At 57.4% G+C, this 14,156-nt stretch overlaps 1 protein-coding gene across 1 annotated transcript in view; it reads right to left on the bottom strand.

Moving 5' to 3' along the window:
- Window positions 1–9,115, bottom strand: part of LRRC4B (leucine rich repeat containing 4B) — a 54,636-nt gene extending 45,521 nt beyond the window's left edge. The window contains exons 1-2 of the mRNA XM_011946503.1: window positions 8,944–9,115; window positions 6,581–6,912 (exon numbers count right to left, since the gene is read on the bottom strand). Coding sequence (XP_011801893.1) covers window positions 6,581–6,877 — 297 coding nt within the window. The 5' untranslated portion in view covers window positions 6,878–6,912; window positions 8,944–9,115. The remainder of the gene's footprint in view (window positions 1–6,580; window positions 6,913–8,943) is intronic.
- Window positions 9,116–14,156: the final 5,041 nt, after the last annotated feature.

Genomic DNA, 14,156 nt, shown 5'->3' with positions numbered 1-14,156 from the left:
AACCAGTCCTTGGTGCCAAAAAAGCTGGGGAGCAAAAAAAAAAAAAAAAAGAAAAAAGAAAAAGAAAAAGAAATGCACCATCATAAATGTAATGCCAAAACCATCTCCTCGGCACCCCAGTCCATGGAAAAATTATCTTCCATGAAACCAGTCCTTGGTGCCAAAAAAGCTGGGGAGCACTGATGTAACCAGTCCCTTGTCAGCAAGAGTTGAGGCTACTTCTAAATGTTGGAGTCGGGCCATCCTTAAACACAACTCTTTGAAGCCCCTCTAATAATTTCCATAGGATGGATTGGTTTGTTCCTTAAGCTGGAACCACACTTACTTGCCATACAACCTCATAGCGGGCCCCAGGAGAGCCCCGGGGCCGCCCGCTAAAAGCCTTGGGTGGATTCAGCAGTACTTTGTTAAATTAAGTACATGAATATCCTATGGCCTGGCAATTCCCTCTGGGTATATATTCCACAGAAATGATCACGCAGCTCCCAGAGGGGTCCTGAGGGAGGATTTGCGGTGGGGCAGCTAGAAGCCTCTGGGATGTCCAGTCTCATCAGGAAGCAGTGGGGGACTTGGCAGGTGGATGGGGGGTGGGTGCCCATCAATGCTGCAGCAGCGACAGCAGCAGAGTGGACACACACAGCAACGTGAACCACTCTCAGAAACACAGGCCGAGTGAACACAGTGAGACAAAGACAGCGATCTTAACGCAGCTTCCTCTGCGTAAATTAAGAATACATGCACACAAAACAACAATACCCATTTTGCAAGAACACACACAAGCAAAAAATCCCCAGTAAACACATTAGGAGGACTTTCTGTGGGGAGAGGGGAAGGCGGGGATACGAGGATAAAAGGGAGGAAAGGAGGAAGGAGCTGGTTCGGTGAGGACCACGTGCCTGACTGAGGAGCAAGGAGTGGACAGGCTGGGCCCCGCCGAGGTGGCGCAGCTGCCCCCCAGGCCCAGAGGAGATGGAGGAGCAGATCTACACCCGGTCTTCTCCCAGGGGTCCAGGGCATGTGAGCTGGGGGAAGGCAGTCTCCAGGCCTCTGCCTTAAAAGGCATTTCTGGAGACTCCAGGCTTGCAGGCCCTACCAATCTCAAAAAACAGTGGTGGGGCCGGGGGAGGGCCTCAGAAGATTGCTGATTTTTTTTTTTTTTTTTTTTTTTTTTTTTTTTGAGACGGAGTCTTGCTCTGTCACTCACACTGGAGTGCAGTGGCACGATCTCGGCTCACTGCAGACTCCACCTCCCGGGTTCAAGCCATTCTCCTTCCTCAGTCAGCCTCCCAAGTAGCTGGGACTACAGGCACGCGCCACTATGCCTGGCTAATTTTGGTATTTTTAGTAGAGATGGGGTTTCGCCATGTTGGCCAGGCTGGTCTGGAACTCCTAACCTCAGGTGATCTGCCTGCCTCAGCCTCCCAAAGTACTGGGATTACAGGCATAGCCGCCCTGCCCGGCCATGATCTTTTAAAAAACACATCCTCTGTCTTACTATGAGGACTACCTACTGTCCCTGTCGTGTGGCAGAAGAACATTTTAACCCTCTCACCAAAGATGAATGGCAACGTTCTAGCCTCCCAGAGAGAAGCCAGCACCATCACCCCATGGACTTAGAGTCCTTCAAAGTCCCCGCGAGGTTCTTGCTGCCCGCACTGTGCCCAGGCCAGGGGCAGGCGAGAACAGGTGACAGGAGTCTCCGAGCCAAACTCACGGGAGGGCGTTGCAGGGATTCGTGTCGGCTCCCACCGACAGATGGCTGCAGGGCCGCTGCCAAGGATCCGGGCAGGAGCTCGGGAGCTGGCCTCCCATTTACAGGCAAACAGCTGCTGGGCACCTCCTGCATGCTAGGCTCGGCCCTAGGTGCTGGGGATCCGGCAGGGAACAGTGCAAAGTCCCTGCCTTCATGCAGGTGGCGGCACAGCAGGGGACAGACGACAACCAAGGCGGCAGAGGCTCCCGAATCCCCAGAATTCAGCCTGTCGCTACCAATGCTTCAGTGCCAGGCCCGGGTGTGTGTGTGTGTGTGCGTGCGTGTGTCTGTGTATGTGTGTGTAAGGGAGGAGTATACTCAAATGAGGAAGCCACATAGAACTCACAGGGTGGTGCTTCTGTCATCATCCCTCAGACCCAGAAACTTCGCTTCTAGGAATTTATCCCAAGGGCAGAGTCCAGAACGTTAGGAAGAATGAGGCAATGGATGTCCCCCGGGTGTTGTTCATATCAACTTAGAAACTGTAAATAAGGAGGCCCGGCGGGGTGGCTCACGCCTGTAATCTCAGCACTTTGGGAGGGTGAGGTGGGTGGATCCCTTGAGGCCAGGAGTTCGAGACCAGCCGGGTCAATATGGTGAAACCCCATCTCTACTAGAAAGTACAAAAAGTAGCCGGGCATCGTGGTGGGCACCTGTAGTCTCAGCTACTTGGGAGGTTAAGGCAGGAGAATCACTTAAACCCAGAAGGCGGAGGTTGCAGTGAGCCAAGATCGTACCACTGCACTCCAGCCTGGGCAACAGACTCCATCTCAAAAAAAAAAAAAAAAAGAAGAGCCTGGTTAATAACGGGATGCTGGCCGGGTTGTGGTGGCTCACGCCTGTAATCCCAGCACTTTGGGAGGCCAAGGTGGGCAGATCACCTGAGGTCAGGAGTTCGAGACCAGCCTGCCCAACATGGTGAAACCCTGTTTCTACTAAAAATACAAAAAATTAGCCAGGCGTGGTGGTGTGTGCCTGTAATCCCAGCTACTCGGGAGGCTGAGGCGGTAGAATTGCTTGCACCTGGGAGGCGGAGGTTGCAGTGAGCTGAGATCATGCCATTGCACTCCAGCTTGGGCAATAGAGAAAGACTCCGCCTCAAAAAAAAGAAAAAAGCAAAAACTCCATTTACAAATCAGCACCAATTGTGCAACACACTGCGCATGGGTTGGGAGGTGTCCCAATCCAAAGACACCAAAGCGAAGGAGAGCTACCCGTGGCTGTGGATTTGTGGTTGGCTTCTGTCCTCCTGTTTTTACTTAGGTATATTTTCTAGTTTTTCTCAATTAATTTGTACTCATTCTGTAATAAGTAATTAAAAATACACTTCTGGCTGGGTTAGGTGGTTTATACCTGTAATCCCAGCACTTTGGGAGGCCAAGGTGGGGGAATTGCTTGGGCCCAGGAGTTCAAGACCAGCCTGGGAAACATAGTGAGACCCTGTCGTCATAAAAAAGGAAAAAAAAAAAAAAAAAAAAAAAAAAAAAAAAAAAGTCAAGCGCGGTGGCTCACGCCTGTAATCCCAGCACTTTGGGAGTCTAACGCAGGTGGATCATCTGAGGTCGGGAGTTCAAGACAAGCCTGACCAACATGGAGAAACCCTGTCTCTACTAAAAATACAAAATTAGCCGGGCCTGGTGGCGCATGCCTGTAATCCCAGCTACTCAAGAAGGCTGAGGCAGGAGAATCGCTTGAACCCGGGAGGTGGTGGTTGCAGTGAGCCGAGATGGCGCCATTGCACTCCAGCCTGGGTAACAAGAGTGAAACTCTGTCTCAAAAAAAAAAAAAAGGTAGTCCCAGCTACTCTGGAGGCTGAGGCAGGAGGATCACTTGAGCCAGGGAAGTTGAGGCTGCAGCCAGCCGTGATAGCCCCACTGCCCTCCAGCCTGAGTGACAGAGTGAGACCCTGTTCCTAAAAATGAAACCATTTACATAGACACAGGAAAGAGCCAGGAAGGTATTAAAACAAAATATAAACGGTAGTTATTTATAGCTGGTGATGGAACTAGAGTGATTTTTTCACTTTTTTATTTGGATAACTAAAAAGTTATTACTTTTTTTTTTGAGACAGGGTCTCTCTGTTGCCCGGGATGGAGTGCAGTGGTGAAATCTCAGCTCACTGCAACCTCTGCCTCCTAGGCTCAAGCGATCCTCCCACCTCAGCCTCCTGAGTAGCTGGGACCACAGGTGCATGCCACCATACCTGGCTAATTTTTGTTTTTTTTAGTGGAGATGGGGATTCGTGGTGTGGCTCAGGCTAGTCTCAAATTCCTGGACTCAAGCAATCCACCTGCCTCAGTCTCCCAAAGTGCTGGGATTACAGGCATGAGTTATCGCACCGGGCTAAAAGTTATTACGTTTTAAAGAGCCTCTGGGCCGGGCGTGGTGGCTCATGCCTGTAATCCCAGCACTTTGGGAGGACAAGGGGGATGGACCACCTGAGGTCAGGAGTTCGAGACCAGCCTGGCCAACGTGGTGAAATCCCGTCTCTGCTAAAAATATAGAAATTAGCTGAGCGTGGCGGCAGGTGCCTGTAATCCCAGCTACTCAAGAGACTGAGGCGGAAGAATCGCGTGAACCCGGGAGGTGGAGGTTGCAATGGGCCAACATTGCGCCACTGCACTCCAGCCTGCGAGACAGAGTGAGACTCTGTCTCAAAAAAAGTAAATAAATAAATAAATAAATAGCCTCTGATTACCCTCGACGTGGTCCATGCCTCTTGCTGTCTGGCATGTGTCCACTGAGGGAGGTCAAGCCCACTGACAAACACTCACAAGCATCCACTCTCGTGGATTGGACGAACACACCCTCCATCCCCGTCTCTGGAGGGGGTGCGAGAACCCCTGGTGGTGGTGAGGGAAATGAGAAATGGAGGTGTCTGGATTCCTACTGATGCTTTTCACTCTCTGACAACGTCCACCTCGGTGTGCGCTTTACCAGGTGCGTGATATACGGAGGGAGCGGGCCTGTGCGTGACTTATCATAAATCATAAATGATAAATGAACATACGTCCACTGGTGGCGCTCAGCACATGTTTGTGGGACTGAATTGTTCACTGAGCTCCCCCCCCCACCCAAAGAGATACGGGTCCAGGTTCTACGACGGGGGTGTTGCCATGGCCTGGGGCTGCTGGTGAGTGGCGTGGGTGCCTCCCCGTCCCACGCTCTCCCTGGCCGTTTCTCTAAAGCGCGTTTCCCTGGCGTGATGTTCCATCCATTGGCTCCTTTTCCTCCTCGTTTCTTCCCCACTAGAAGGTGAGCTGCCGGGGCTAGGGCTGGGCTTTGCCTTGCTCGGTCACCACCCGGGACGGGGCTTGGCGCAGAGCCGGTGCTGCCAGTGTCTGTTGAACGTCACGTGTATAAGTAGGGGAAGGATAGAGTGCAGGGAAGCCGGGGGCAGGTGCATGGGGACCGCACAGTGCGGAATGTCACTTGCTCAAGGGACACATGGACGGATTGGTGGAGACTGCAGCTAGGGAGATGCAGGGCAGACTCAAAGCAAACTGGCAGACATGGGAGCCTGTGGGAGGTGGGTGTGGACAGAGGGACAAGGCCTTGCAAGAGCAGGGGGTGGTGACAAGGCCCCTGATGTTTCTGGACCCCTTCGCTGGCCCTTGCCCCACAGCCACCAGGAAGAGACTGCTCCCCTGAGAGGTCCCCTTTTTTCCCCGAATCTGGCTCTCAGGATAGTCAGATGGGAGCGGCCAAGTCCTCCCACCCCTTCCCAGGGGCCAGTCAGAAGAGCAGCTGCACTTCTATCTGGAAGGTTAGATCTGGGGGAGCTGGGACCTCTGGCACGGGCGCCCTCTTCTCTCCCAGCTTTACAGGCTGGGGCAGGGGGAGGCTTGCTTGGAGGCAGGAGTTGGACCAAATCAACCTGGGGTAATGATCCCCCGGGAATCACTGGCAATGCCTGGAGACATTTTTGGAACTGGGGGTGTGGTGCTACTGGCATCTAGTGGCCGGAAATGCTGCTAAATGTCCTATAGCATACAGGATAAAGCCCCCACCCTGCCCGCCAAAGGATGATCTGGTCCCAAATGTCAACAGGGCAGAGGCTGAGAAGCCCCTGCTTTCTAATAGCACAGCTCTGTCCCCCCAAGCCCTCGTTACGGCCTATCCTAATCAGAGTCATCATTAATTGAGTGGCAGCTGCTCCATCCTGAGCAGCAGCCACAGGCCACCACGGCGCCAGGCACCAGAGCCATCTCAGCCTCTCTGCTCTCCAATTCTCACACCAGCTCCAGGAAATGGGGACGCAAACCCTGCACTGCCCGGCAAATGACCATGGAAACGCCTCCCGTCCTCTGACCACTTGCCAGGTGCCAGCAGCACACAGGCTAAAGCCTCAAGTATGAGACCCACAGCCCTCAGCCCTCACAGCAACACCTCAGCACAGGGGCTCGCCTCGTCCCCGTTTTTCAGATGAAGAAACTGAGGCTCAGAATCATGCCACCACCCTCCCAAGGCCACGAGGGAGTGAGGCGGTGCAGATGCCACAGAGGTCCCCACGGAAGGGTTGCTCTCCACACCCCAGTGACTCCAGGGCTCGGCCTAGGCCCACCCGCCTGTCCTGTGCTGGGGGCTGGGCAGGCGGCCTGCACTTGGACCCCAACACAGTGGCTCAGAGACAGGGAGCACTGTGGTCCCAAAGCCCAGAGAGCCTACACTCCACCTTGGGAGCCCGGCTCCAGGTCTGCATCCGATCACCTGGAGCCGGGGACAGGGAAGAGCCGGTATGGGGAGGCCCAGAAGGGATGGGCTGCATCTGCACGTCTCCCCAGTGCCCCCCTCCATGGTCCCCCTCCACCTGCTGGCCCCCCATACCTGGATGCCGTTCTCCTGCAGGTTCAGGTACCGTGTGTTGACCGGGATGCTGGCTGGGACCTCGGCCAGGTCTCTCCGTGTGCAGATCACCCGGCTGGCCTGGTTGCTGCAGGAGCAGGCCGCGGGGCAGGAGGTGGCCGGTGGGGAGCCCCCTCCGGCGGCAGACGTCACGGCCACTCCACCTCCACCGGCCCCCAGGGGTGGGGAGAAGAGCCAGAGGAAGAGCAATGCCCCGTGGGGCCAGGACATCCTACCAGGCGGCAGCGGGGGGCACGGGGAGCCGCGGGCACACGCCATCCTCAATGTTCATGCTCCGCGTGGAAGCTGGGGGGCTGTGGGTAGGGGAAGAGAGAGGGGAGAGGCTCAGTGAGGGACAGGAGCCCACGTGGCCCGGGTGCTTGCCAACACCCAGGCAGCCCCACCGCCGCCTCCCTGCCCCATGCCCAGAACCAAAGGGGCAGGGAGGGCGACAGCCGCCGATGGACCCACCCAGCAGGCTGGGGCAGACACAGGGAAGTGTGGCCCGCCTGGCCCCGCACTAGCTCATCCTCTCCATGCTGGCAAGACTCTACGCCCATTCTGCAGCAGGGAAAACTGAGGCTAGGGGAGAGGAAATGCCCATCCAAGGTCACTCAGCCAGTAAGTGCAGACGTCGTCCAGATTCAAAACCCAGCTCTTTGCATGATTTCAAAAAGGTAGATACATCAGAGGAGTGAGAGAGAGAGAGACAGACAGACAGACAGACAGACAGACAGACAAGGCGAGGGGGCAGGAAGGGGGAAGAGCAAGCCAGGCGGCGAGGACCTCACTCCCATCCCAACACCCACCCGGTCCCCTCGCCACCTGCGTGGTCCCCTGGGGGGTGGGTCCCAGCCTCCTCTCCCCTCCACTCCCGCTCCCTCTCCCCCTCCCAGGGATGTTAGCGAAGAGATGCATTTCCCCCACCCCCTGTACCCTCAGCTGAACCGAAAGACCCTCCGCTGCACACCCTCCTGTCACTGCCCACCCTGTCCAGGCCCTGCGGGGCCCTCACAGCGGCTTCAGAGATTTAAGTCAGACTCATGGGAGAACCTGAGGGGGAGAGGGCTAAGGTGGCAGACAAGGCAACCGTGGAGGTGACAGGTGTGGGCAGGTGAAGGGAGGGCTGGGAGGCAGCAGGGTGAGGAGGGAGGAGACTGGCGTTTGTGCGTAAGGGTGGTTGGGGACCTCACAGGGGGCGGCACAGGCCGAGAGGCCACCAGCTGCACCTCCTCCTTTGCCCGGAGACTGTGGGCGCTCCAGGCAGAGACAGCCCCGGTGGGACTCATGCCAGCTGCTGCCGCAGGACCGAGCTCGGTTCTCCGTGAGGGGATGGGGAAGGGAAGGGGGTCCAGGGACTCTGCCTGGGTTCTGGGAGGAAAGCAGACAGTGGGGATTCGGGTCCTCTGAGAAGTCAGGCTGCACCTCCCCAATTTGTCCTGCCCCACCATTTCCCTAGAACCAGAGAGGGAAAGGGGATGGACGAGTCACAGCAACAGCAACGATACCAGTAACAATAGTCTCTCCGGAACACTGGGTAAGCCCTTGCAATGCAGCAAACTGTATCCCGGTCGGCTCATGTAAGCCTCATAATGACCACAGGAGAAAGCTGTTAGGATGCCCAATTTACAGATGGGGACACTGAGGCACTACGAGGGAAAATGGCCTGTCCAAGGGCACAGAGCAGGCTGGGATGGCTCAGAGAGGGTACTTCGGCCCTGGGTCTACCCTCTGGCTCCCAGCCCTCTTTGCCTGCAGCATCTCTGAGTACACACAAATACACCCACACCAGCAGGCTCTGCCCCAACACAGGCCAACCCCAAATCGTTCCCAAGAGACCGGGAGGAGAGCAGGTCACACAAACACGCACACCAACCCACTCACACACTAAGCAGTGATGGGCACGCCCTCTCACGGTGGACTCTCAGGCCCCCCAACACAGGCTCACCCCCAGGCACATGGCCATGCACACACACAGTCACTCCCTCCTCCTGCAGTTTCCAAGACCATTTTAACCCAGATAAAAATGTGTGTGCATACATCTGTGTATCTGAGTGCGTGTGTGAGAGCGAGGGCTAGACAGAGACATAGAGAGACAGAGAGAGACAGAGAGAGAAGCAGAGGCAGAGAGACAGAGAGAGGGGGAAGAGGGGGCTGGGGAGAGAAAGAGAGAGAGAGAGGAGAGAGAGGTTGGTTCTATGTCTGCACCCGGGCTCATTTTTCTCCTGGAGGGCTGGGGCCGTGCGTCTGTGTCTGACTGTGTGAGTGCGGTGAGGGTCTTCATCTTCCTGAATGTGAACAGGGAGGTCGATGCCCAGTCCTTATCCTGGGTCTGGGGCTCCCACCCCTTAAGACCCTGGCGATTATCCAGCCCACACCCTCTTAGCCAAAGGGCTGGCCCAAAGCACAGGGCCTGGATTTGAGGGGGGGGGGGGGGGGCGCCCCCGCAGGGTCCGTGGGAGCCCATGGCACCCACCCCGGCCTCCAGGCCTGCCGCTGCTGTGTCTACCTCCGCATCTGTCCCCAGCTCTCCCGCTGCCAGCCCGCATCCCCCCACCCCCATCACGGCTTCTGCAGTGACTCGGCCTCCCTCCCCTTCCCCCCCTCGCCCTCCGCCATCTCCCATCCTTTTCTCCCCCCAACCCCACAGTGGGGGACACTCACCCTGGTGGTTTGGCTTCTGCTGGGCCTCTCCCTGCGCCCAGGCCCCCCCCTCCACATGCCTCCAGCCAGCCGGGGTCTCTGACTCCCCAGTTCTCCAGGGCTTCCCGTCGAGATCGTGCTGGGGGGGGGCGCAGGGGCTTCTTGGGTCTCCCCGCGCCCCCCCCACTGGTCTGTCGCCCTTCCCACCCCTGGGGGGAGGCTGTCCTTTGGCCACTGCAGCAGTTCTCTCCTCCCCTCCCCGCTCGCCTCCTCCGGTCTCCTTCCACCCCCTCTCCCACCTCTACCTCGACTCTCCCCCCACCGCAGCCTCCTTTCTCTCCACCCACCGACCCCAGCCCCCTTCTCCCCTCTCTCTGCCCCTCTCAGTCCTCCCCCTCCACCTCTGGTACCTGTCCACCTTCTCTGGCCTCAACCCCCTCCTGAGTCTCCCCCTCACAATCTTGCCTCCCTCGGGACCCCCAGGCCCCTTCTCTCCTTCTCCTCCATCTATTCCTCCCTCTTGCTCTGTCCCTGTCACCCTCTCATCGGCCCCAAGCCCGTCTCAGTCAGGTTGTCTGTCTGTCCGTCTGTCTTGGTCCCTTTCTCCCCGGCTCTGTCTCTCTCTTTCTCTGCGATTACAATTTCTAGTCACACGGCAGTGCAGAGCCAAGCTGTGCCTCAGCTCCCTCCCTCCCCACCCCTCCCTCCTTCTTTCTCTCCTTCTGAACGGGGAGGGCGCCTCTCCTCCCTCCTCCTCAGCCTCCCTTCCCTGTGCCGCCGGAGGGGAGGCCTCCCCCTCCCCCGCTAATCAAAGGCTCCGTTATCTAATTAACCCATTGGTTCTGGGCAGCCGAGGAGGCAGCCAAGGAAGGTCGGGGGAAGCGGGGGAGGAAGGTTGCCGGCTGGGCTGCCCAAGAAAAGGGGGGCGGTTGGGCCGTGCCAAGCCGGAGCCTCGTGGCACACAGACAGCCTCGTCGGCTGTATAACCAGGCTGGGCCACCGCTGACCCTCCACCCCCACTGCCGGCCAAAACCACCCCTCCTGCATCACACGCCCCACCGGGTCTAGACACACAATCTTGCCCAGGGTCTTCCTGCAGATGCCCCTGTACCCCAGAAACTCCCTCGAACCCCCACCATGCCACACAGCCTTTACTCCAACCCCCACACCTAATATACCAGCACTGGAACCTGCGACCTGTACCATCACCCCTGTCCCGAGACTGAGGACTAGCCCCTCTTCATGTCACAAAGACCCCCACCACCAGAGGCACCCCTCTCCCTGGACCTTAGCCAGATCCTGACATCCGCCTCCTGACACACTTCTGCAAAATCGTCAGGGCAGCCACACTCATTCATTCCACTTATCCGCCCATCGATCCACCCATCTATCCGTCCGTCCATCCATCCATCCATCCATCCGTCTGCCCATCCATCCTCCCATCCATCTATCCATCCATCCACCCACCCACCCACCCATCCGTCTATCCATCCATCCGCCAATCCATGCATCCATCCATCCATCCATCCATCCATCCATCCATCCATCCATCCATCCTTCCATCCGTCCATCCAACAAATGTCTACCCAGTCCCTGCTATGTGCCAGACACTGGCCCCAGACACCTATGGGCCACAAAAGGCACATCTTGAGGGTGGGGCACATTGGTCAGCACCGAGAGGCCTGGATTTGAGTCCTGACTCTGCTGCCACTTTCCCTGTAACCTCAGGCCAGTGGCTTCATTCTCCCAAGCTGCAGTTCCCTCCACTGTGAAACAGGGAATAGGAGAGTATCTGCCTCCTAGGGCCGCTGGGGGGATTAAATCAGTAAATCCTCAGTAAAGGGTTCTGTCTTCACAACATATGCGGAATCAGACCCCAGAATCAGAGGATCTTTCTCCCCACCCCCAGGCTACTTCCCTGGCCTGGCTCCCATCTCCCTCTTGGACGATTACAGTGTCCTCCCTTCCAGCCTCCCCATTTCTACCTTCACCCCCACTCCCTGTGCGTTCCCCATGGGCAGCGAGAGGGATCCTGTCAACACCCAATGGACCCTTCCCTGCCTCTGCTCCACAGCCTTCCACGGCTCCCTTCCCACTCAGAGCAGAGGTGAGGACTTCGCCGCAGTTTTCAGACCTCCACTCTCCACCCAGCTCCTTCTCTGACCTCATCGTTTCCCTCCTCCCCCTGCTCACTCGCTGTTTCCAGGCCATGCACACCCTGGCCCCAGGGCCTTTGCACCTGCTCTTCCCTCTGCTGGAATGCTCTTCTCGGGTTGTCCACAGGGCTCTTGCCTTGCTCTCTATCAGGTCTGTGCTCCAATGCTACCATCTCAGGGAGGCTGTCCAGACCGCCCTGCATCGGACAGCACTCCCATCCCTCTCCAGAACCTTCTCTGTTTCATTTTTCTCCGTGACATTTATCAGCATCTGAGCTTTTATACGGGCCGGTGCGCTTGAATGCAAGTTTCCTGAGGGCAGCCAGTTTGTGACTCTTTGGTTCCCAGGACCCACAACAGTGCCTGACACATGGCAGTTGCTCACAAACACTGGGTTCAGGGATGGATGGGTACGCGATCACCACTGGGAGTCTACTTCCCCCCACGCTCACACACAGACACCCCCACTCTCGGTTCTGCACACCGAGCCAGGCCGCACTGCACAACCCAGGCTCCCAGCCCTGGACGCCTTTGGTCTCCAGGTCCCCTTCCATCCCAGGAGGCCTGCTGGCAGAGGCAGCACCTTTTTTTTCAAGACAGAGTCTCACTCTGTTGCCCAGGCTGGAGTGCAGTGGCACAAGCTCAGCTCATTGCAACCTCTACTTCCTGGGTTCAAGCAATTTTCCTGCCCCAGCCTCCCGAGTAGCTGAGACTACAGGCACCCGCCACCACGTCCGGCTAATTTTTGTACTTTTAGTTAGAATTGGGGTTTCACCATGTGGGCCAGGCTGGTCTTGAACTCCTGACCTCCAGTGATCCGCCTGCCTTGGCCTCCCAAAGTGCTGGAATGACAGGTGTAGGCTACCATACCTGGATGAGGAAGCACACCTCAGGCCGTGATGCAGCTGTTGTTAGCTGGACACCAATGTCCCGGGTCACCCTCCATGCCCCAGGTCACCATCCATGCCCCAGCACAACCCGGATGGCTAAGTCCTAGATACTACGTCTCAGGTTCCAAACAGGAGGTCCCAGCGCAGCTCTGTGCACCCAGAGGAAAGTTACCACTCTGCCCAAACCTCAGATACCACCTGTGTGAGCTACACTCCTGGATACAGCTGCACACTGAGGGGGCACCTGGCCCCAGCTGTCCCCACATAGAGCCCTCTGACCCGCATAACAGGAATGCTGGCTAACCTCATCTCTTCCGCACACATTCTCAAAGCCAGGCATGGCACGCACATCTGACTTGTGTGAACTCACTGAATAACGACCCCACCAAAGGTGGTAACGTCCAACACACATCTGGCACTGACTGGGCACCGTTCTGGGAGCTTTACTTGCATTAGCTGCCGCAGTGTGCATCAGCCCTCTGAGAGAGGACTGCTGTGACACCCAGTTCACAGCTAGGAAAGCTGAAGCACACAGAGGTACTGTCAGTTGCCTGAGGCGAAACACACGGCTAGGAAGTGGCCCCTCCCAGGTCAGCCTCGCTAGAGTCCAGGGGCCCCGAAGACCCCCAAGATTGGCCTGACAACAGCAACAATTCCCATGGAGGTTGCCTCTTTGGGGGGGGGCAGGGTGCAGGCAAGGCCACAGTCATGTTGGACAGCCACCCTTCCTCAGCCCCTGCAGTCACCCGCACTGCACAGGACATGACACGCCTGACATCCCATTATGGTTTCACGCCCCGCTGCTGGAGGCTCCGTGGACTGCCCACTGCCCCCACGCACCCCTAGTAGTGGTGGGGAGTACTGATTACATGTGGGTGCCATGCTGTCCACTCCTCAAGCTGCTGGCCTCTCCCCACGACCCTGGGAGGAAGGGATGGTTTTTGTGCCCATTTGACGTGCAGAAGCAGATTCAGAGGCGGGAGGCACTTGTCAAAGGTTACACAGCCCTCAAGCAGCACAGCTGGCATTGGAACCCAGGCCCGGAACTTGGCCAGGTCACCACGGTTGCCTCTCCCACCCCAGCTGCCCCGGGAGAGGACCCATCACAAGGGTACACCTGTTCTCCTCCCTCACCTGGTGCAAGGAACAAGCCAGAGGTGCAGACACAGAAGGCCCCCAAAGAGGAGAATTATGAGGGGCAGAGAGTGGCAGAGTCACAGGGAGACAGTCACAGGCATACAAGGAGGCATGAAAGGGGCAGGAGGGCAGGAGGCCCCCAGATGGAGCTGAGATCCAGGGGAAGGCAGAGGCTGGGAGGACCCGGGCGCTCGAGGCGTGAAGCTGAGTCCTCACCGGCTTCGCCATCCTCCCCAGCCCCAGCTCTGAGAGATCTCGGGCACTGTGCCTGGGAGGATTCAGGCAGATGGCAGATCGGAAACTCGGGGACCCAGGGGAGGCGGGGTGAGGAGAAATGGGAGGCAGGGAACGTTGCCGTCAGGCGCACTCATTTTTTGGGGTGGGGGTGGGGGGAGTACATTCAGATGGCCAGAGGGAAGATAGGAAATTGACTACCATTGCAGCAAGAGGCCTGCAAGTTAGAGCTAGAAAAGAACTTTCCCACTGCGAGGGACTGGGGCAGAAGTGGAGCCTGGAGCCCAGAGGGTGGAGAGGGATCCAGGCCGGGGAAGGATGAGTCCTTCTGTCCCTGGAAGCTGGTCCTATGGGAAAGACCTGGGTTCAGGGGGAGGGGACAGGCAGCGCTGGCGTCAGGGAGGGATGAGACTTCCCTCATGTGCTTTTCTGAGCCAATCCATGTCCTGAATGCTTTCAAAATAAAAGCAACCCCACAGCCCCAAGAATTGTCAGGCT

This window comes from Colobus angolensis, unplaced genomic scaffold (assembly GCF_000951035.1).
Source record: "Colobus angolensis palliatus isolate OR3802 unplaced genomic scaffold, Cang.pa_1.0 Scaffold25, whole genome shotgun sequence".
Taxonomy (NCBI): domain Eukaryota; kingdom Metazoa; phylum Chordata; class Mammalia; order Primates; family Cercopithecidae; genus Colobus; species Colobus angolensis.
The sequence above is the reverse complement of the archived record's forward strand: the minus strand, read 5'-3'. Positions and strand labels throughout refer to the sequence as shown.